This window comes from Equus caballus, chromosome 1 (genome assembly GCF_041296265.1).
Source record: "Equus caballus isolate H_3958 breed thoroughbred chromosome 1, TB-T2T, whole genome shotgun sequence".
NCBI classification, from domain to species: domain Eukaryota; kingdom Metazoa; phylum Chordata; class Mammalia; order Perissodactyla; family Equidae; genus Equus; species Equus caballus.
The window spans coordinates 152,387,314-152,411,088 of record NC_091684.1 but is presented as its reverse complement, the minus strand read 5'-3'; the positions used below and the strand labels follow the sequence as shown (position 1 = coordinate 152,411,088).

The 23,775-nt window shown below is 49.2% G+C and overlaps 1 protein-coding gene and 1 long non-coding RNA gene across 9 annotated transcripts in view; one reads left to right on the top strand and one right to left on the bottom strand.

The window, feature by feature from the left end:
- TNFAIP8L3 (TNF alpha induced protein 8 like 3) overlaps nucleotides 1-19,307 on the bottom strand; it is a 50,690-nt gene extending 31,383 nt beyond the window's left edge. The window contains exons 1-2 of one of the 2 annotated variants that reach the window (XM_070236616.1): nucleotides 19,109-19,307; nucleotides 12,593-12,711 (exon numbers count right to left, since the gene is read on the bottom strand). Coding sequence is in view for 1 of the 2 variants with exons in the window: in XM_023617507.2 (XP_023473275.1) it covers nucleotides 5,183-5,234 (52 nt within the window). In the remaining variant the exon portion in view is untranslated. Of the gene's footprint in view, nucleotides 1-5,182; nucleotides 5,477-12,592; nucleotides 12,712-19,108 lie in introns of those variants that run through there. The other variant, XM_023617507.2, reaches the window with a different exon arrangement.
- LOC102148982 (uncharacterized) lies at nucleotides 4,157-22,068 on the top strand. Of its 7 annotated transcripts, none has more exons than XR_011426569.1 (6): nucleotides 5,997-6,135; nucleotides 7,474-7,633; nucleotides 17,578-17,710; nucleotides 19,430-19,786; nucleotides 20,027-20,132; nucleotides 21,179-21,942. It is a non-coding gene; the product is annotated as an uncharacterized lncRNA (long non-coding RNA). The 7 variants fall into 7 exon arrangements; XR_011426566.1 differs by having other exon boundaries at nucleotides 5,997-6,238; XR_011426565.1 differs by lacking the exon at nucleotides 17,578-17,710 and having other exon boundaries at nucleotides 21,179-22,068.
- The last annotated feature ends 1,707 nt before the right edge of the window (nucleotides 22,069-23,775 follow it).

Genomic DNA, 23,775 nt, shown 5'->3' with positions numbered 1-23,775 from the left:
AGGTTAGCCCTTAGGGAGCTAACAGTCCAGTACAAGAGATGAGACATGTACAGTAATAATGATAAAGAACACAATGATAACAGGCTGGTGTCAAGAGAGAACATATAAACAGAAATGTGACTGGTAGGTAATCCGAGAGCAAGGGGGTCAGGAGTCTTCACGCTGCCTTTGGTATATGCGCCTATCTTCCCATCTGATCTCAAGCCCTGGAGGACAGGATGGATGGTGTCCTTATCTCTCTTCACCTTCCCCATACTTCCCAACACAGACTCCCAGACAGTACAAGAAATCTTAAAACACTGAAGCAAAACAAAACACTGAAGGAAAGCCTTGGCAGTTCCACGTTATAGGACAGGTTTCTGGCTGCCTCTCTGGCCTTTTAGCGCAGAGTTCTCAGGAGGCTCCGCAAGATGCTTATTCATGTATTATGTCCATAAAATCTCTGGAACATGAAAGCACAAGACAAGGTCCTGACCCTCAAAGTGGCAACAGCCCAGTGCGGATGAGGCAGAGGCCCCTGCAGATGTCCACCAACAGGAACAAGACATGGGACTATGACTAATAGCCAAGTGGTACATCATCCCCAGGCGGTCCCTGCCCTCGGTTGTCCGGTCCATCAATTGTCAATCTGTCAGATGACAAGGTCACTAAATAGCCTCCACAAGGAATCTAACAATGAGAATCAATAAACTCCAGAACCTCATAATCCCCCGAAACCAATGCCCTGGCGTGATTTACTTTCTAAAAGTGCCTTTAAGCAAAACATCACTGCTAAGTGCCTGATGGAAAGAGGGGCTGGGAAGCATTAGTCAGTGGGGGAGCCAGTATTCCCCCTTCCCTCACCCCAACTCAAAACGCCAGTCTCCTTCCATTCTCCCTCTCCTTCCACTGCTTTTGTACAATCTGTTACCAACTTCTGTTGTTTGTTTCTCTGAAATGGCATTTGCATCCTTCCTCTTCTGCCCGCCTTAGTGCTACCACCTGCTTCGATATTGTGGCCACACCCTGGTATCGGAGGCTCCAAGCCTAGGCAATGCCTGCACTTCATGTCTGCCAGATGTGGCTTCTGAAAACCCAGCTCTCCATCGTCACATCTGTGCTCAACAATCAGCCTAAAGGGGCTCCTCAGGCAGCATCAGGACCAAGTTAAGATCCTCTTATAATTGGCCCTCCCTATACTCATCTGGTTTTACTTCCCAGTACTTCCTAGTAATGCCCTCCATGCCAGTCACCTCTCTGTTTATTTGAGCCTTTGCTTACATGGTTGTCTGTCTTCTAGAATGCCTTTCCTCCTCTTGGCCACCTATTTAATCCTACCCACTCCTGGCCACTCTGTTGACACAGACCAAGCTTAGGACCTAGGGGATGGGAAGGACAAGAAGGTAAAGTTAGGGGCCTGCTGTTTTCCCACTTCTTCTATTGTCTTGAAGTTCCCCTCCCACATCCTGACTCCATCACATGGAAATGCTTTTCTGCTGTTCCTACTCAGCCGCAAGGACACGCCACCATCTTGACTGCCCTGGACCATCAAGCTGTGGGTGAAGGAGCTTATCTGCCTTCAGCTGGTAGACTATCTCGGTCTTACAAGCCAGAAAAGGAAAAAAGTTGACACCGCTAATGTTTACTCGCTTGTTGCTTCTTGGGAAAGACTCTCAGTCACTGCTGAGTTAACACACCAAACTCTGGGATTTCTGAGGGATGGTGGGTTTGCCAAAGGAGAGACTGCCAAGTTGGGTCTCTGGAAAGAATCCAGTGTTCCACAAACCCTGCCTCTTTCCTAATCATAGAAAGAACCATAAAACGACAGAAAGGCAGAGGAGAGCTGCAGGCAGCAGAACGACACAGAAGCATCATCCTGTGCTTCCTGAAAAACAGACAACGCAGACAGAGACAAACCTCGTGCCCTCCTTCGCCCTCCTATGCAGGGAACTGAGTGCACAGCGGGCACTCAGGGACCTTTGGGAAAGTCTCTTGAAAGGAGCACAGTAAAGGAGCAGGTGGTCCTCGGAGATTTCCTCACTCCTTTGCCAATTTGTGACCAGGAGCGTGACTGAAATGGGCAAAAATGGAAAGGAGAATGGGGAGTCCCTCCTGTACCTCCTGTTACCCTGAAGGGAAAAGGTTTGCTGGGGGGGGTGGGGTGGTGGGGTTACTCCCTCTTCATCTACTAGAAGTGCCATGGAAGTGACCAGTCTCCAGGTTAGCAGGTAGACTGGGTCAGGCGTTCTCTGCTTTTCACAACTTTCCCTGGAGCGGGAGGAAAAGGCGGTGAAAGCAGTGGGTTTGAATGTCCCCATGTGCATACCGTGAGCTGGTAGATGATGAGGATGAGAAGAGGTAAGGTAAAAATAACCTGCCCCAAACAAACACACATGCAAACGCACACACACATACCAGAGAGAGAATGAGAGAGTGGAAAGGAGAAAGTTCAAAGCAAATCTCCTTAGGCAATTAAATTAATGTGATTATAATGACAACAATATGAATTGTTTTACACGTGCCTAGCGATTTATATCTTACAAAGCACTGGGGTACATTATTTAGCAGGATACTTACAACCAATAATCCAATCAGGTGATAATCAAAATAGCAGCTACCTTTTACTGAACGATTACCAGGAACACTTTTCATGTGTCACTTTATTTAATCCTTACACCCCCCCTTGTGGTATGACTGTCATCCCCATTTTACAGATGGGGAAACCGAGGATCAGAGAGGTTAAGTAACAGGCCCATCAGGTGCAGAGTGGAACCCAGGTCTTTCTGATCCGAGTCCAGGCTCTCAACCTTAATAAGGTCCTCCTGATGGCAGGGCTTTTTTACAAGTTCAGGAAGGGAAGGGCATCGAGGGGACGCAGCCCTTCCATCTCAACCCCCTATGAAGTAGGTACACACAGACACACACATGGATACTCCAAGAGACCCCGCTCACTCTGCTGTCCTTCTCAGTTACAAACCCATCCAGCTTGCACAGATACAGGTCCACAGATGCATGCCACCTTCTTTATAGGGACAAAGGTCAACCTCTATGGATAACATACCTGTTATCTAGCAGGTATCTGAAGCTGCAATAAAGGTTTCCATTGGACAGGAAGCAGCCACAGCAAGGTGATAAATTAGCATCTAGTTTTGAAGCTTGGTCATGAAGAATACTTTCAGACTGAAAATGAGTGAGACTGAATGTCATTTAGCAGAATGGCTTGTGACATTCAAATAAATGTTCAACTTGTGAGATTCAAGAACACGAAGAAGAAGAAACGACTGTAGGAAACTGTAAGGTGCAAACGAATGGTGACAGATCAGATAGCGGGCTGCCTTGTTCTTCATCGGGCCTATGTGCTCTCAGGGGTAATGTTTGCTGTTAGTTGTGCAGAGGCCTTTCGACACAAACGGACATGAGCCCTATGGCCGATACTCCATGCTGGGCAGGCTCGGGGAGAAGCCACAAGGCCCTTAAGAACCCCTTCCCTCCCCTTCCACCCAAGTACCATATCTTCTTGGAGAGTTTCTCCCCTCCTCCTCCTGGCTTTTTTTAAACCTCAGTGTCCTCCTCCCCCTCTCCATCAACCCGCATGAATCTGAGCGTGGGGGCAGGGAGAGTATGTTAGTTCCTGGGATTCTGAGAGAGTAAAGGGTCAGTGTCAATGTCCCTCCTCCGTTTGAGCTCTGGAGATATACTTAGATACACACAAACACCAATGGAACTTTTAAATGATGCGAGGAGATCCACAAGCCAACTGTGAAACAAAATCTTGGTGCTTCATAGTCACAGAAACATACAGGTAGGCAAGGCGCTCATGTTTATTAATTATATCCACAAACACCTACACAAAGCAGGTGGCTCTTGCACAACACATAGGAATCCTCATACACACGCATCTTGGCGATGCCACCTTTCCTTCCCACCCATCCCAAGGTGTTGACCACAGCCTCCCTGTGAGGGGCTGTGGCGTATGATGCAGTGGAAAGGGAGTCACTCTGCCCTCGGCTACTCCCTGGCTGTGAGACGTGGGCAAGCCAGTTAGCCTCTCTGAACCTCTGTCAAATGGAGACAGCCACCTGGTGGGAGCTGTAAGGATGAAGGGGAATAATATATGTAGGCCCTTGGCACAGAGCCTGGCGCTGTCCTGCCCGGTTCCTGAGCCTGCCTTTCCTACACCCACGCCACGGCTGATGGTACCTCCTGTCCCTTGGTCTCCACACTCAAGACTCTGGTCTGACATTGCAAAGAATGGAGACTAGTCCGGGACCTCCAGTCTGTACCAGGAGGGTCCCAGCTCTCAGGTCACAGGACTAGCTTCCAGGGCCGCACGGGGCCGGCAGGAGGGCGAGCGGGTCTCCGGTGCGTGGACCCGTGGGCGGCAGGCGGAGCGGGCCGGTGGAGGTGGGCAGAGCCCGGAGGTAAGTCGACCCAAGGCTGTGGGTGGCTTCCTCCTGTTGCTCAGTATCAGGGAGAGGCGGGGGAGGACGTTCATTTTTCCTAAGTAAGCCTCCACCCATCGCTTCGATAACTATCGATTGCGAGAAGCCGGCGGCGCCTCTTCCAGGCGAAGCCCGGCTCCCGCGCGCCCCCGCGCCTGCGTTCGGGACCCCCTCGCGGGGACCTTCTCCGTCTGCCCCGGCGGCGAAGGGCGAACGCTTCTGCACAGGCTCGTCTAGCAGGCTTGGGACCCGCAGCCACAACCTGAGCTTTGACCCCTGCTCGTCCACCCGCGGGGTCTTTCCTTCCCAGAGTCCCCTGTCACGCCCTCGGACGGGGTCACCTGTTCCGCAGCATCCCGGGAGCCTCGGGTTCGAGGACTAGGCTGGCGCTCGGAAAGTTATTTCAAAGGGCAGACGTGTTGCAACCCTCGCTGCAGCAGACTACAGGACGCGCATCTCCCGAACCCTTCCCCGCCCCCACCCGGCCCGGGCCACCCGACCCGCAGCAGGAGCCCGGCGGCGCTGGGAGCCCTCCGCAGATGCACCTCCTCTCCCTCCCGCGCGCCCAAGTGCCACGGGGGAGAAAGCCCCAGAGCAAACTCCCGGCGCGGAGCAGTCCCCAGTCCCGGCCTGGAAGGGATCGCGCTGCTGGGGATCGGCCTCCCGCCCGGCAGCGCCGAGAAATACTCGCGGTTTCCTGCCCCGGCCTCCCCTCCTCGGGCCCCAGCCCTCCCCGCCGGGTGGCCGCGGCCCCTCGGTACCTGAGGCGGTCACGGGCTCGCCCTCGCTCTGCTCGCCGGAATCCGAATCCATGCTGCGGGCTGCTGGCCGCGCGTCCACGGCCGCCCGCCCGTCTGCGGGGCGCTCGGGCCGGCGTCCGGGCTGGAGCTGCCGCGGCGCTCTCGGTGCGGACGGCCGGGGAGGCAGCACGGGCGGCTAGGGCCGGGCAGTGCGCGGCGGCGGCCGGGGGGCGGCTCCGCAGAGGCGAGCGCCGCCCGCGCCCCGCTCCCTGCTCCCCGCGCCCGCCGGCCGGTGCCTGCGCGCGAGGCGAGCGCGGGGCGGAGGGTGGGGCGCGCCGGGAGACGGCTGGGAGGAGGGGGAGGCGCGAGCTGGGAGGAGCGGGAGCGTCCCGCGCCCCGCGGACTCCAGACTGGGGTTAAATCCCGGGAGGCGGCGCCGCTCCGCCGCCCCGCGCCCCGCGCCCGCCCCCCGCAGCCTTGAACTTGCTGAGCGCGGCGAGGTCGTGCGGGGCGGCGAGGCCTCTTCCCTTGCGTGCGGCCAAGTTTGGAGAAGGCGAAAAAGCGCCTGCACCTAAGTAGGAAAAGGAGACGCTCCCAGTGGGAGGCCTGGGGCTGCCGGGGTTCGAGTCCCACTCCAGCGCTCGGAGACCTTGGGCGAGTGACTCAACCTCTCGGTGTCTGTTTCCTCACTTGGAAAGTGGAGAAAATGACAGTCCCCTTTTGTGCGCAGTGTTGGGTGGGAAGTCAATCAGATAATGCCTGTGAGGGGCCAAGGGCAGGGCCTGGCACCTGGCGAGGAGGTAAACACCAGGCGGCCGACAGCGCGCGCTCTGGCGGTTCTTCCCCGGCGTGGGCGCGGCGGGTTGGGGCAGGGCGGCGGGGCCGGTTCCGAGGGCTCGGAGCCCTCGCTGGCATCGAGGGCAGGACCCGCCCTGCCAGGACGGAGCCCGGCCACCGCGCCCGCCCCTCAAGAGGCAAGAAGTGACTTTAAAACCTTTTCTTTGTTTTTAATACAGAGTGCTAAACTTCCTCCATACCCCCTCCCCCGCCGCCTTCCACTTTCTAAAAAAAAAAAAGGTATTTGTAAATGTATTAATTAAGAGACTAAATTAGGGGGAAAATACAGGAGCAGTAAGGCCTCAGGAGATCCTTTGTTGTTGATTCTTGATTATCCACATAGTCTTATTGTCTCCCTGAATTGTCATCTCCAACACTTATATAACCTCAGGCTGGCTTCGCTGCGTGCGAAGTGTGCGCAGAGAATGCAAACTAACTTTACTGACCTTAGCGAAATGAAGTCTGGAAGAGAAAGTCTCCTAAAAAGTGCCTTTTATTGTTTCCTGTGTACACTTGTTGAATCTGTACAGTGACTCAGTGAAGACTTTAGGTTGGACTATTTGGAAATGCTTTTTCGGAGGTCAAAAATGGTTGAAAGTTGGCAATTTCATATAATTCAACTTATATATATTGTTATCCTTGTTTTATCGAGGTGGCAGTGGAGTCTCAGAGAGAGCAGGTAACTTTCCTGTGGTCTCAGGTCCAGGAAGTGGGGGAGCTGAGCCTTGAAATCAGGGCCGTCTGATGTCCAGACCTGCTCCCAGCCTGAACGGGGTGGTGGCACAAGTGAGTTTGGCCTCTCGGCTCCCTGAGGGCTGCCTCCTTTAGTGAAGGCAGGGGCTTCACAGAGTGCCCGTCCAGCTCCACTTTGTGTTCTCAGAAAACGTTGTCTGGACCACCAAACTCACGGACTTTAGTTGAAAAAAGTTGGATGGGTTTCCATGGAACCATCAAAAGAGCCTCGTCCTAGATGTGTGATCTTGGGCAAAAGGCTTACCCTCCCTCAGTTTCCTCATGTGTTGGCAGCTCCTTCATAGGGTGGCTGGAAGGGAGTAGGTGAAATATCCAGTGTGGAAGTGATTACCCAATGCCTGGCACACAGTTGCTGTTTGATAAATGGAAAGAACATGAGTTCTTAGATCTAGTGGATCCCATCTAGAAAAACAAAATATTTTTAAAATTACATTTTTAAATGAAAAGAAAAAAGTAACAGCAACGTTTGGATAAAAGTTGGTGCTCAAAGAACAAATAGCTGGGATCCTTTTATAAGGTTGCCATCATAGCTTTGGAGTCTTAAGGAAAAACAAGGGTGATAGCGTCAGAGAACAGAGCGTATTGGATTGAAAAGGCATCCAGCTTGCTCTACAGGCCAAGCCGAGATTCAACAACAGGAAATGTGAAACTCTCTCTGCTCCGTTAGACCTCCTTTCCTGGCACTTGGTGGAAGCTTTTTTATTTCTGTTTGTTTGTGTCAGCGGACAGGTGGTATGGGTTAAAGAGTGAGGGAAACAGAAATGCCACTGAGGCGTCTATGCCTCACAGCCAGAAAAGATCTACTGGAACTTGATCGACAGCGAACCCAGTACCGGGAGCGCACATTGAAGACACATATAGGCCCATCAGTCATTGTCTTCAGTGAGTATCGAGCACATTTCTGCCCAGAGATAAAATGATGGGGGGTGGGGGGAGAGGTGTGCTGGTCAAAGTGCTCCTGAAAAGCCTATGAGGTGAGTCTTCAGACAAGCGACACTATTCATTTATCTGTGCCTGTATTCAGTCATAGCATATTTCTGCAAAAGGAGGCAGACAGAGAAAGAAAAATTGAATGTGAAATTAAACAATGGAGAAGAGAGATCCAAACTAAATAAGGTTTCCATTCCAATTTCCTATGATGTGCAGTCTGTTGTCATGGGATAGCAAGACAAGGGGAAATGACTGCTGGCACGCGTGTGTGTTTAATGAGGAACATTAGTGGAACGTACCTTATCTGTCCTCCCAGTGTGGAAAAATCTGTATAAGAGAAGGAAGTCCTTAAAATAGTCCCCCACGACCTCTCTGAAAACAGTGAAATCTGAGGTGGGGAATCTCCTTTGCAAACCCATCCTAGTATATTTCTTAAGAGAAAGAAGGAAAGAAAAAGCTCTTAGAAAAGAGGAAAGGATTTCCGTAGTTCCTCTGTATATTTTTAGAAGTATGGCATCACTTCGCAGACTTGAATCTAGAGGCTGAGGCTTATAAACCACTTTCCTCAGTGTTTCCACTACATCTTTTCAGCCTGGCTGCTCTTCAGATGCGCAAATTTCTAACTCTTCTTGGTTGTTTCTTAGCTTAGGCTAACGACATCGTTGGCTTTTTAAGGAACTTGCCTGTCTGCTGGGACAAGCATATCTATTTGTAAGGTGTCAAGAAACAGATAATAAAATAGATCCATTTCTGCTAAGGCAATAATACGCCTTTAATCTGAGCCAGTGCTATGACTCATCTGCCTGTCTCCTCCTGTGGGATGGGAAGGGAGCTGTCTGCAAACCTTCGGCAGGCAGCCGGGAGGGGGGAGGTTCATCTCGCAAAGCCAGGGTTGCCGCTCGGCTTCAGAACTCCACCAGTCTCTGGAACTGCCCTTTCTCTGGGCTGAAGTGGCCCTTGGTACTTTCGGTGAAAGGTTGGCCAGGACAGCCCCATTTTTAATAACTTGTCTCAGGGTGGATGCTGGCACCAAGGGAGCTTCTGCCCAGAGGGGCTCTGGGCAAGCTGGACAGCGCGGTCTGAGCTGGCTTCATAACCATCTGGCAGAACAAGCCGGCAGACAGGCTTGAAAGAGGGGCTTTTCCTATTTCTTTCTGGCTAGCAAAAATAAGTTTTATGGTGCCCCCCCCTCCTTATTTCAAAAGCAACGCACATCACTGCAGAAAAATTGGAAAGTACATATAAACAAAAAGAAAGAAAATTTAAAAATCCATTCATAATTCCATTAGTTGAAATAACTGTTAACATACCTTTTGAAAATTTTTCCTCTTTGTGTGTATAGCATTCCACTTTCGTAACTTGCTTTTTCCTTTTAACAATATGTTGTGAACGTCATTCCATCTGCTCTCTGACAATATGGGTTTTAATCATACCTGCACATACCTATTGTCTGGGTGTACTAGAATGTATTTAAACAATCCTTTATCGTTGGGCATATAGGTTGTTTCCAATTTTCTGCTATAGTAGACAGCATCAGTGAACATCCTCATGTCTAAATCTTTGTGCACATCATTAATCAATGTCTGTGAACCTTTAGCAGCTTCATTTGTTCTTGGGAGAGAGAAATAAGATGGAAATTGTAGCTAACAAAACAATTGCTGTATGTATCCCAAGACTTTAAGGTGATCAAGAATTTTCATGGGCATGATCCCTCCTTGGCAGAGGGTGGGTTATTTTAGTTCATTCTTGCATTTACCAAACATCAGTTGAGTCCAGAGGGGGTTTCTATAGGTGGAGGAGAGGAGTGGAAAATTGTCTTCCCATTTGCTTTGTGGGCAGCGTGTCCTCTGCACAGCCCTGTCCAAGTCCAGACACTTTGTGGGAGGCAGTGGGGGGATGAGGCTGGCAACTTAGGCATCAGGCTGTTCTCCCAGTGTCTTAGCTTCTGCCCTCATGAGCTGCCTACAGGACAGCTTCCTGAGCAGCTAATGCAGTTATAGTGACTCTATTCAGGGAGAGAAGGAAATTGAGAAAGAGGGAGGAGGAAGAGAAAGAGGGAGAGAGAAGAAATTGGCTTTATGGACCAAATCTCTGTTTTGCTCCAGCCCGGTTTCTATGGGGTTGTTTGTAAGCCTTTGAAACAGCAGGACCAGGATGGTTCAGCCTATGATCACATATGGGGTCTGGTCCCTCTTGTGGCATTCACTGTGGGGGCTGCGGGATGTGACTGTGCTGTGTTGGAGCTGTTCTTATGAGGATCCATACGTCTCTTATGTGGGTACCCTAAGTGACTGTTTTAGCCTTGCCCAGTGGCTTGCCATCTTCCTGAATCCTTCTACAGGTCTGTGGCATGGAAAGGGGAAATATTATTCCCACTGGGGAGAAGCCAGAGTCAAGACCCAGGCTTAAGTAGTGACTAGCATCCTTATAGTGTTCAAGAAGACAGGAGAGTTCCCAAAGACTGGATAGCGGCGGTATTGCCCCAATTTTCAAAAGGAAGAGAGGAGTGGATTCCAGGAATAACAGATTGGTATCATTTTTGTTGCTCTTTAGCAAAAATCTGGAACAAACAGATTTATAAACATTTAAAGAAGAAAACGATGATCACCAGCAGCCAACATGGGTTCATGATCATGTCCCATTAAAATGACCATCTTAACTTTCTTTAAACAGGGCCATTAGGTGTATAAATCAAGATAATTTCATTCAACTTCAATGTAGCAAGTATTAGTTGAGCACCCTCTGTGCTTCAGGTGCAAAGTGGAGGGAACTGACCGCCGCAGATGCCGTAGGTTGTGATTTAAGTAAAGGCTCTGATGAAGTTCTTGCATGATTTCCTTGCTGTGAGGTGGATCTGGAGCTGGTTGAACAACCCTACCCAGTGAGCCACGATTCACGATTCTCCCTTAACTTGGGTGGAGGTCTCTGGTGGAGTGACACAGACCTCTATCCTTGGCTCTGATGTATTCTACTTATTTTTTTTAATCAATAATTTAGAGGATGAATTTGGTTGTGTTTATCAAATATGTAGATGACTCTGCTATGGCAGGTCAGGGAAGACTTGGAGTCACATGGAAAAGATATGTGGGTCTTGGTTGTCCATAAAGCCAACATCAGTCAGCAGTGGAATAAACAGTGGAATAACAGCTGCATTGCTACAGGAAGGGCAGGAATAGTCCTTCTGTGTTAACACCTCCTGGTGTTATGGACAGCTGGGGTCTTATGAACATCTGGTGCCACATTTTAAGGAGACCTACCAGGTTGCTCTCAGAGGACAGGAACCAGGACAATGAAGGAGGTTTGGAAACCATTCTGTATGAGAAAGTTTGAGTGTCAGGCTAGGGGAGAAAGCAAACAAGGCATGGTAGGATGGATGTCCTCAAAAGTGTGAAGACCTAGACTCTAGCCTGATGCAGGACTAATAGGTAGACGTTATAAGAAGGTAGAATTGGAGGCCGGCCTGGTGGCGTAGTGGTTAAGTTCACTCTCTTTGCTTCGGTGGCCCGGAGTTCGCAGGTTCAGATCCCAGGTGCAAACCTACACACTGCTCATCAAGCCATGCTGCAGAGGCATCCCATATACAAAATAGGGGAAGATTGGCATAGATGTTAGTTCGGGGATAATCTTCCTCACCAAAAAGAAGGAAAAAAAAAGGAAAGTAGAATTCGGATCTTGTGCCAGTCCTGGCCTGCCTGTCCTCAGATCCATTCCTTGCCCTTTCCCTGCTCTGTATGGAAGATGGGCTGACACCTGCAGGCTGCATTTGCCAGCTCCTGTGCCAGTTGGTTTCTAGCTGGACCCAGCCAGTGCGAGGCACTGGCAGAAGACTGGAGAGCAAGGGAAGGAATAGCTGGGATATTCTCTCCCATCCTCCCTCCCTCAGATCTCGGCACCTCTGACAGTGGCTGCCTCTCCTCCATGGCTCCAGCTGCCACCAGATGGATCCACTGTGGTTCCAGGTTCCATCAGGTGACCACAGCCTCTGGGCTCCAATAATAAATAGCACCTCTTCCCTTTTGTTCCTCCAGCCCAGGGTGGCAGTGACTTCCTGCTGTTGCTAATATCTAGGTTGCCTCACTGTCCTCCGTTTGCCTTCTCAGCTCTTCCATCACCTCTGTAGTCAGTTCTCTGTATTACTCCATTGGAAAAATATAAGATAGTTTCTTCTTTCCTAGTTGGACCTTATTAGTGTGACACACAGAAAGAAGAAAGAGTATTTTAATGATTACAGGTGGATGAACGTATGGTGGGAGGCTGGAGTCCACTATCTTTAGCATTCCTTTGGAAGCTGGGCACAGAAGGGAAATGACGTGCACAAATCCTGGATGTGGCAGAGCTGGGACTAGAATTCAAGGCTCCTGACTGCTAGACCAGCACTCTTTTCATTTGACGTTAGCTCTCTCCTCCTGCATATATCTTTATTAACCATCCACTCCTAGTTTATGTTAATCACTCTTCTCATCTATGGGAGGAAAAATGGAGTCTCCTAAATTCTTTTTTCTCCTTTAATTGTCTTGTGATTTTGTGACAACCTGGTTCAATAATGCTTACTTGCTAATTATTTTACAGAACAAACACTATTCTCCAAGTGTTGAGTGGAATCTTTTTTCCCTCCCTTCAAAGCATTTTCTACTTAGAAAAAGCTAAATGCATGTTCCAATCTGGAAGATTCTGTTTCTGTAAGTCTGAGATTTCATAACATCTATGTTGAATTGAGGGCTGTAGAAGAGTGAGGAAATGTTCAAGGTCAGCTAGTCTAACCCCATTGCTTTAGATATAAAGAAACAAGACCAGAAAGATGGAATGGCTTGCCCACAGTCAGGGGCAGAAGTGGGACAAGAACTCAGGTCTCCAGCCCTCATTCAGGACACCCATCCTACTTCCACGCTCCTTTATAGACCATATACTCACCTTTGCTACATCCAGTTTTCAAGCTGCTTCTGCCTTCAGTTCTCAAAGCTCTTTCCCCAGTACTGGTCTTTCCCCTCTTCTCACCTCCTTCATACCAATGTTTCAGAGCCCATCTTCACCTGGAATAGAATCATCAAAAGCAAGACTTGACCAACCTCTCTTTTTAATTTCTTCATCTCATCAACAACTTCATTTCGTTCCCTTCCCTCCCCTCACCTCCTCCCTTTGTCTTCTGGATTCTCAAATTTTCCATTCCTTTCTCGTCTCTAGCCAACATTTTCCATCCCACCAAGTTGTCCATTAGCGTTGTTCTTTACTTGATCCCTCCCTTCTGTGTTCGAAGCCAATCTGCCTGGTTGAAGCCATCAACACTTCTAAGGGAAGAATCTTTCAAGAACTGGATCTGATTCCTGGTTGCCGTAAACCTTTGATCATTCTCTGAAGAAAGCCATAAATTAATGTCACCCCTTGACAGGACCCCTGGGCCTATCTCTATTTTGTCCCTGGCCTCTCGACTGTGGATATGAGCATCTTAACACCTCAAACAGTATGGCAATGTTGGGAAATCCTCCCGTAGCCAAGAATATCAAACTATTTATTTTAGTTCAAACCGTTAACACACATCATCCCATGGGAGTTTCCAGTGTTTCAGTAACTTTTTCTTTTGGCTGTTTATCGATCTTAGCTGGTTTTTAGATCCTTCCAAATTTGTGTTATCTAGACATTCGTGAGTGCTTAGATTTATTGAAACTCTTTCAGGATAACATCATTACAATCCAATATTTGAGTCACGGTAACCTTGTTCAAATGAACTAATCCTCCTCTCAGCAGACACATCGACACCGCATTTCTAGTTGGTTTATTTGCATTCTTCTATCCTTCCAAATTCTGTATTACTTTCTTCCAATGTGGATTTTGTCAAGTCACATAATTGTCAAGAGACCAGGAACTCAGTTCAGCCTTCACGTTTCTGTAACTCATACTTTAATTTCTCCTGATGAAGTGGGTAAGTCCAGGGATGAAGTATGGGGTTTCTGTTCCAGAAAGCAAGTGTAGGGGACACCTGTCTCCTTCCTTAGCACAGCGATATTGCCGCCAGAGCTACCAGGAATAGGGAGTGACCCAGAGGAGAGAGGACAGCCTCAGACACCAGATCTTAACCCCATCATGCTCTCCTCTCCTAAATACAGAGTGGAGGGTGGGGTCAGAGCAACACCAACTCTCACTTCCAAACAATCACATCTTCCAAGGGTCTCCATCGTCACCCAACGTGCCAACAGCCTGCCGGTTCCCCAGGCTCCTAGTCTTCAAATTAGTTTCCTGGTTTTTGTCTCACTGCCACTTCGGCATCCACAGTCCTATCAAATTCTAATGATATTTCTTCCACGTGTCTTAATTTAACCCTTTCCTTTCCAAATCCACAGTCACCCTCCACCCAGCTCTTCCCCTGTGTCCCACTGGCTGCAACAAGACTTTCTCCATGCTTGCCCAAAACCCACTACACCCAAGCCGGAGCTCGAGGCCCTCTTTTGCATCTGAGAGCTTGCGTCTTTACTATTCTGCTCTGCCCCGCATGCACAGGAGAGCCCTGAATATGTATCGCACATGAGAGCCCTCAATGCGTATCAATACGAAGAACTAGCCAGAGTCTAAGCAGTGATGGGTTTGTCCCATGTCCATCCCATTTCACCCTCCCTGCTTCCTGCCTCACCCTACATTTAATTTCTCTGGCTGTCTGTTTGCTGCAGCCCCATCCCTGGTATGTGGGCTCCTCGCCCCTCCTCCCCCCGACACAAAGCCTGTCTCCTTCCTGCGAACCAGGGTGCTTTGCTGCGAGGGCTGGAAGTTTTGACTCCCTGGCTTGGCGTCAGGCTCTTCTCCCCAGAATTATCCTCATGGGGACTTTTGGCCAGTGTGCCCTGGTGTTCCTGGAACCCACATCCTCTTCTTGGCTTTGCCTCTGGACCACAGAGTATTGGGTAATTTCTGCTGTGGTGGAGTGAAGACACCTGGATTTTTGTACTGGCTGTTCATGAACTTGATAAATGACTTTAAATAAGTCAGGACAGCCTGTCCCAGCTCTTCAGATGTCAGTTCTGAGGAGCTTCAGCTTGCCATCTTGCATGCCTTGAACATGCCCCCCACTGCCTGCTAGTGTCTGAGCCTGTACTCACCAAGTCGCTTTCCCCAGACAAGACAAAAGGGTGGGGATGTGTCTTATTTGGAACCTGGCATCCAGCATGCCCTGGGACCCCGCACATCCACTGACCCGTTTCCCCTTTGCCTCTGCCCCACAGAGTGGGTAAACCAGCATGCTTGGGTTTTGCCTCAGTTTCCCCAGTTGCATTCACATCCTTCTTGGAACGGTAGCCCCCTCAGACACTGACTGTTTCTGAGCTCTGGCCAGTTCCTATTACTTGAGGTAACACGAACAAGTGAGTTTTCATCTCCAGAGAGTTTGCCTAATACAACCTGCCATGTGTGGACTCTCACTTAGCTTCAAAAATTAACTTGATTGCATATTTTTGAGTGCCCCTCTCAATTTCTTTAAATTGCCAGTTGTCTTACAGCACCTTTTAAGAATGTAACCAAGACCAGGATAAGTCAGAAAGTAAAACCGTGGAGCAATCAGAAAAGATATCTTTTACTCAGATGAGAGTCCCTTAGGCTCTCACTCATGGTCTAGTTTGCTTTCTTTATTCCCAAATTCTGTCAGGTGTGAGAACAAGGGTGGGGGGTGCACTCTGGGCAGCACCGGAGCCAGTGTGGAGGAGCTTCTGTCGTCACCCACGTCCCCTGGACACTCACCTTCCCCTGCGTCCTGCTGGCTGCCTGCTATAGACACCTGCGGGCTTCTGGAAGTGCCAGGAAGCTGAGGGGACCCGCCCTCAGAGAATGATGGCCAGGATCGGGGGGATTCAATCTAGGTCCCTACCCGTTGTGTGGGACAGCCCTGCACAGTCTTGTAGATGGCCCAGTGCCCTGAGCCCCAGCGGCCCCGGGATAAGTAACTTCACCTATAAGTAATGCAGCTGCACTGGCTACCTTCCCTTTTCTGTCACATCCCCAGTTCCCTGCCCCTGCATTCCTGGGATCACCTCCCAAACCAACAGCTTGCCCTCAAATTCTTATCTCAGCGTCCACGACCTGTCCTAAGTCACGTCACAAGAACAAGAAGCCCAGAAATGATGGAAAGAGAAGATAGAAGAACTCTGAAAGAGCAGAGACAAGAGCTAAAGTATTATGGGGCCCTGGGGTCATTCAGCAGGGGCCACTGGGACTTGAGGGTATGTGAGATGATTCCTGTACACACTTCGGGCACGGTGGTGACCTGGGTATAAAGTGTGCTCTTCAGCAGGCTTGGGGAATAAGTGCCACATTTTAGGAAGGTTTCTGCCTGAAAGAGTAAAAATAGGTTGTGATGCTTAAAGGAATAATTCCTTGATTATCTAGAAGCTTGAGTTTCCTGGACGCCCTGTTCCCTGATAGCCAGGATTTATTGGGTTTTCTGTTGAACTAAAATCATTGCCTTCAAGCTTCAAAGCTCCTAGTTCCAGCAGCTTGGTTCTCTAAGATTTGTATTCTTCATGTTTTTCATAGTCTTTGATTTCCTCCCTTCCCATCCTCCATTTGCATAATGGAGTTCTTTTTTTTAAAGCCTGCCTTCCCATGGAAGCCCCCTTCTCCCCTCGACCACTTCATTGGTGCACCATTATGCACCATTATCTCATTCTTGGGGTATGGGGATCGGCTCTGCATTCAGTATTCCAAGGGCCAGCACACTGAGATTTGTACTTCTGTTTTGTTTCCAATCCAAATTGATTATTTTTTTCAGTTGTCATCCAGATGTTTGATATCATGTAAACACAGCTTGAAAGTGTTCCTGAACTGCTTACAGATGTACGCCAGTGAAATCCTTTCCAAATTATATATAATGATGCTCTGGGTCTATTTATATCTATGTCACAGTCTCTGGCTTGAGTGTTAGCTATAAGACTAAGTTGGAAAGAAAGTGGAAAATTCACGTGTGTGGGTGATTTGTCTTCTTGATTAAAGACTCCAGATATTTGGAAATATTCAGGAATTGATGTCATTTTCCATTGAGTGCTGGCATGTCTGTAACTGTGATATTATGGACCGAATGTTTGTGTCCCCCTCAAATTCATGTGTTGAAACCCTAACCCCCAATGTGATGGTGTTTGGAGATGGGGCCTTTGGGAGATGATTTGGGTTAGATGAGGCATGAGGATGGGGCCTTTATGATGGGATTAGTGCCCTTATAAGAAGAGACGCCAGAGAGCTCTCTCTCTCCCTCCCTCCTCTCTCTCTCCTCCTGTGTTCACACAAAGAACAGATCATGTGAGCACCCAGTGGGAAGATTGGCCATCTGCAGCCCAAGGGGAGAGGCCTCACCAGAATCTGACCATGCTGGCACCTTGATCTCAGACTTCCAGCATCTATCCCTGTGAGAAAATGACTTCCAGTTGTCTAAGCCACCCAGTCTATGGTATTTTGTTAGGGCAGCCTGAGCAGAATAATACACATGGGGATCCAGATCTGTTGATCCATTCAGCATATGGTTACTGTGACTCTCAACCTTGCTGTATACCTATTTGTACACCAAGCCAAGAGCTCCTCACCTGCTGTTTGGCACTAGAAAGGCACCCTTTAAGCCCTTTAGATCTACTCATTTCTTATCAAAAGCTTGGTTACAGGATATGGTTTTTATGTTTCATTGCCTAAAGGATGTTGTAGCTGATTGTATTTTACAAAGATGGCAGCAACACTATCTCCCATCCACATGCTCTTCCACAGGGGTACCTTGACAGGCCTCCTGTCAAGAAGTGGGGTCTGTGTCCTCTCCCCACAATCTGGGTGGGCTTCTGACTTGCTTGTAACCAACCCAATGCAGTGAAAGGGACTTTGCATAACTTCTGAGGCTAGCCCAGAAAAGACTATACAGCTTCTGTCTGTCACCTTCGAAGCCCTGAGCTGCCACATAAGAATTCCAACCACCACTGAGGCCTCCACGCATTGAGGAAGCCCCTGCCACGTGGAGAGGCTGTGGACGAGAGCTCCTGTCCCAGCCGACAGCCAGATCAACCACCGGACACGTAGGTGAGGATGCCTCCATATTTCAGCTTTTGAGTTGACCCTAGGTGAGCCCCCAACATCACGGAGCAGAAGTGAGCTATCCTTGTACCCTATCCAAATTCCTGGCCCACAAAATGGGGAGCAAAATAAAATGGTAGTTGTGAGTTACTATGTTTTGGGGTAGTTTGTTATGTATCTATAGTAACTGGAACAGATGGACGTTTCATTGATTTCTCTCTGGGTAAAATCTCACCCCTGGATCAAGGCAGACCAACAGAAACCTGCCTTGCCTGGATCTTTCTTGAGCAGCCCTCAGGAGTGGTGCCCTGTTTTGTACCAACAGGCAGGCTCAGAGGCAGCTATTCTGCAGAGATACTGTTAAGGAGGGCACAGAGTTCACTTAGAGCTCAATGCAGGAAATTCTGTGTTTCCTGGAAGCAACTGGTATCTTGCAAACACTGGGAATCTTATCATTGCTCAGCTTTCCCTCTTTACTTTGGCTTCTGGGAAGCTCAGAACCAACTTTGTGACCAACTTGGAACAACTAATCTTATCTTTTTGTGTCCTGCTGTATTTATTTTTGGAAGTCCCCTAAAAATACTTTTGGAACAAGGTGGAGTATAAATGAATTAATGGGAGAAGGATGTCCCTCAAATCACTCTAGTATTTGGGAGTGTTACTAGACTGAACTAGTTCCAACGTATAGCTTTACTATAACCAAAAACCAAACACACTCTACGATCTCTAAAACAAAAATACAAGAAGCTAAAACGGGCAGCCTAGACCAGAAGTTAAAAGAAATAATAATCCACTACAAAGTAATATATCATTTAGTAAACAAAATAATGAGGCACTTAGACAGGGAAAGTAATATTTATAGAGCACCCCCAGGCATTTTCTAGATCCTTTATGTACATAATTTTATTTAGTCATGTTTAATCCTGATAAAACAACCACATGGGCATAAAGTTATCTTATTTTGCGATGAAGAAACTGAGGCTCAGAGAAGTTAATAAGCTTGTCCAGGGTCACACAGCTAGTGGGAGACCTGAGATTCAAGCTCCATTCACTTTCCGGTTGTGGTGGGTATTGATGACAACTTTGAGGCCCACGTAAATTAGAATGCCTTCCCAGGCATAGATCAAATCCTGTTCCAGTGCCCACTGTGCAGATGCATCTCTTTCATGAGAGTGAGGTTTTGTTGTAACAAGTTACGGCCAGGGAGGGATTCAGTGCCCTGGGGTGCAGCCGGCAGGGAAGGCTGAGCTGCAAGAAAGGGAGCAGTGACACGCCTGCCAGGACAACCTCTTACACAACCACTGCTTTCTGAGCTCACTCTTTCAGAATGGGGAGTTTTGTTTTCTTTTCCCCTTTCTGTATTATCACCACCGTGCCCCACCCTCCTCTGGAAAATATCCTTACCTCTTCAAGGAGGCTGCCCGGAAAACCTCTCAGATGTCAGCCATGGCTGTGGGTGAGGTTTCTGTCACACTCACCGGGTGAGAGGCTGCTTGTTTCTGGACGCTGTCACCCGGAGAGGCATTTGCCATTTCTCCCCACATATGGACAGGAACTGGAGAAATGTGTTCTTGGTACCAAAATAATTCCTCTCAATGGATTCAGCCCTGAGCAGATTGGGCAAGCACCGTGACCGTGGGCTTCTGGGTGGAGTTTGGACATTCTTGTGTTTTGTCTCATGAATTGTTACAGTAATGATACCCTGCTTGTTGCATCCTTTGCCAGACAGTGATTTTAAGCACCAGAGAGAAGAAACCCTGACCTGTGGGCAAGAACTCCATCCAAGCTCTAGCCACAAGCTGTCATTTATCTGGGTGATGCCGCTGAGACTATGACTTAAATTCTCAAATTTCTCTAATGACTTGTCTGCATAAATGACCTTTGGTTGCTGTTGGAGGTGGCCATATAAGCAAGCATGAAGTGACTTAAGGGGTGCCATCTGGGTGAGCCAAACAGCTCAACACCTTCTCCCCTGCTGACCATGGTGCCATCATCAGGGATTCACGCCACTGAATCAAAAGGAAGTTTTTGGTGTACAAGAGTCTCCTAATAAAAATATCCCTGGATGGATGCTTATGGCAGGTATGTGGGAGCCCTCAGGTGAGCTGCTACCTTCTCTACACTCAGCCCCACTTCCCATTCCCAATACACTGGCAACCAGTCCATAGGACCTTGATGAGGTCCTGACTCAGTCTTGGCCAGTTCTGGAGCCAATTCAGAACATTAGTGTCCTTCCCCTACCAGCAGATGGGGTTTGGCAATTTACTTGTTTGCTCACTCACTTATTCATTCATTCATTTATTCAATTTTTTTATTGAGCAGCTATGTGCTCAGGCATTTGGCTAGACTCTGGGGATGCTGGAGTGAACACAGTCCCTGCCTCATGGAGCATGCGTTACAATGTAGGAGACAGACAAACAGTTCACCAGTAAGTGTATCACAGGGCAGATGGTGATATGTGCTGAGGAGAAAATAAGGGGGCTGGAGAGTGACGGGGATGGGGAAGGATGTGTGTGATATTTGCATGGCAGACAGGGAAATTCTCTTGGATGAGGTGACAGCTGGGCAGAAGCTGTACACGGTGGGCGAGTGACATAGGGAGAGGCATTGTGGGCAGAAGGAGCAGCTGGGGTGAAGGGTGTGCTGGAGGACCAGCAGGGGGCCCTGGGAGCTGGAGGGAGGCATCGGGAGGGTGGTTGGTGAGGAGGACGGGGGGGGGGGGGTGGGGGGGGGGGGGGGGGGGGGAGGGTTGGGCAGGAGCAGTGACTCCTGATTCCTAGTCTGAGTGCCTGGAAGGCCTGGAGTGAACCTGGTAAAGGAGCACTCATCACACTGCAGCCTCTCTCCCAGAGGGCCAGGAAGCTCCATCCAGAGCCGCAGCTTGCCTGGACGAGGCCTTGAAAACTGACTGCCAATTCCCCTGGGGCTGTAACCCTGTCCCTCCACTCTGTATCAGCAAGTACCGTCCCTCTCCAGGATCCTGTAGGGGCCTTCCCTGGGATGGCCCCATAGCCTTCACTTGGCCACCCCCTATCCCCCACCCCTGACACCTGGGTGGGAGCAGGCCACCTTGAAGGTTGATTCCCCTTAGCCCCAGCCCTGCTGTGTCCCAGCTTCTGCACCCCACCACGTCCACAGCCAATCTCCACCCCCATCCCCATTCCTGAGGTGGGGCTTGTTTGCATGGAATCACTGCAGGGAAAAGGGGCTATGAGAATGCTGGTGGCCAGACACTTCCTGCCTCACATTTTTGGCCAGAGCCCACCCTGGGTGAGCCTCACCCGCCCTTGGGAAATTCATGAAGTGCTTAGTATGTGCTAGACACTGTGCTCTACACGTGTCAAGATTTCCCAATGAGAGAGGCATTTTGCAGATGGGGATATGAAGGCTCAGAAAGGCTAAGTCATTTGCCCAAGGTCACACAGCTGTTAAATGGTGAAGTTTTGCTTGAAACTCAAATCTGTCTTTCCCCAGGACTCTTCCCAGAAAAAATGGTAAGAGTTGAATGTGTTCAGAAAGAGGTTCTGAACGGAGGCTTCTAACAGGACAGCTCTGCGGCTGCAGACATGGAGGAGCTGAGCTCTGCATCTTGCCTGCATCATTCACCCACCAAAAATGAAGATCCTGGAAACTCTCCTGCCATCCCTCACCCGTGACAGATCTGCTATGCCAGCATCCAAAAGGATGCTGCTCTTCTGGTCCAGAATTCTCTGATTGCAAAGAGAAAAAAATTTGTAAAATTTCCCCTGGTGTACAATTATTCTTTTTCCTGACCCTAATGCCCGGCCTCTTACATCAAACATTCGCTCAGTGCCTTCTGGGTACCAAGGACTGGGGACACAACACTAATTATGGCCTTGTCCCTGCTGTCAAGGGGCTCCCAGAACAGAGGGCCAAGTGACTTCTTGAGATGGCTGCACCATGACCCTGTTTTCCTGAGGAACAGGCCATGCTGCTGTCTTCCCCACAATTCCCTTCAGATCTGCAGGTTCTTGTCTGTGTGGTACCGTGTCAGGCCTGTGGAGGACACAGTGAGAAATGGCACCCTCGCAGTCTGAAGGAGTCAGTGAGCTAGACTTGGGTGGGGGGAGGTGGGCTGTGTGCAAGACAAGTACCCAAACCTCTACTAGTGGGCAGAACACAGGCTGCTTCTTGCTTAGCTTTGTGCTTAAAAACAAAACAAAACAAAAATTAAATAAAGGCAATGCTATTTCAACAAGATGAGCCTGAAAGGAAAATTGTACAGGATGTAAAATTTTTTTGTGTGTAACATTTGAACTGCAAATTATTTTTCAGTGAACTGGTTTTTTTTTTTTTTTGAAAAATTTCCACGTTTACATCACGTAGTTTTTCAAGAGATTTCCAGGAGATTATGACGTTTCTGTGCAATTGCTTAAGTCTGGTTTCGTTCAGTCTCCAGATGTAAAACTCATAGGGAAAGTCGACCTCCCATTTCCAGGAGTAATGGCAAAAACATAGAATTGTACGCAACTTCCCTCAGGTCGTTTGGAGACATTTTAGAATAATTTGTTTTCTGTTACTCTTCATTCAGGTCTCCCACTTCCTCAGGGATTGGTGGTGAGGCTCCTGACCAGCCCGGAGAGGGTCATGCCGTCCCCAGAGGGCGCTGTGGGGAGATCCCTGCTTCAGGTGGCACCTGTGGGGCACAAGGGAGTCAGCTGCCGGCGGGGAGTGTGGTTTGGAAGGTGCCAAAATGCTCCCTCTGCCACCAAGTTTGGCCCCGATAACCTGTTATAATACCTCAAATTCCACCTTTAGGGGTTTATTCCCTTTGATGACATTGTTTTCGAACTTTTTTTGAGGGGATGATGGTAATGCAAGGGAGCTCCTTCTGCAAATGAGCTCTCGTACCAAAGGCCCGGATGTACATAACTCAGATGTGAATTAGGGATCTCCCTCTCTTGCATTCTAGGTGGACTTCTCTAGACATCTCACCCTCCTTGCCATCCTACCTATTTCCAGAGCCTGATGAAGCCCTGGGATGTGACAGTCTTGTGGTCCCCTCAGCTTCTGGCCCGTCTGTCCCATTTTCTCTTCCATCCACCCTGTTGCAGAGCTCAGCCAGTCTCCAGTTTCCACATGACACCCGTCACCGTAAGCATTTTGTGAGTTTTGCAGACATCCTGGAGATTTCATGGAGATCAAGGGCGAGTTCACTCTGTCATCAGGCTCACCCCTTTGTCCTCTGTCTTCTCTCACGCCCCAATTCTCCTGGGGCTCCAAATTCTTCTCCTTGCATGTGGACCCCTTGAAGGTGCCCCCACTTCCACCTGGTCCCAGTGGATCCCTCCTCCCCGTGAAACACGCTCCTCATGAATCCTGAGAGGCTCCATCATCTTCCCGCCGCTCAAGCCAGACATCAAAGGCATCCTCTTTGGGTCCCCTGTCCAAATACCAAGTCCTGCCTAGCTTAAATATCCCCATTCCTCCAGGCTGGATGCAGAATAATCTGGGGATAATCTGCGGGTGGAAGGGGGATGGGACTGGCGACTTATTTCCTAGCTGCAGGTGCATAGCCATCGCCCCATTTTAACTCTGATTATCTGTTTCCTTGGAGTAACTTTTGGGGGTGAGTTGATGAAGATTATGGGCAATGGCTAAAGTCCCCCAACCCCTCCCACCACAGTTCTTCTCTCAATCCCCACTGCCACTGACCCCATCGTGGGACACAGGATGACTGTATGGCCTCCCACCTGGACTCCCTGACCCTTCTGCTCCTTCTGATCCATTCTCCACACAGCCTTCAAGACTGGCTTTCTGAGAGTTGAATCTGATCTCGTTGTCCCACCTCCAGCGATCCTTGCTGTCCTTTGACTAAAGACCCCAATCCTTTACACGACCGGCAGGGCCCTCCACTGTGTGGGCCCATGTCTCCAGCATCACTCTCACCTCTCCCAGATCCTGGCTCTTCATTCCAGCCGTGAGGACCTGTTTTCAGTGCCTGAATGCGCTCGTGGTATTCACACAGGCTACTCCATCTCCCTATAACACCCTCCATCCCCATCACCTGGTGAAGCGCTCTGTGTCTCAGCTTATCCTCCCAGTTAGAC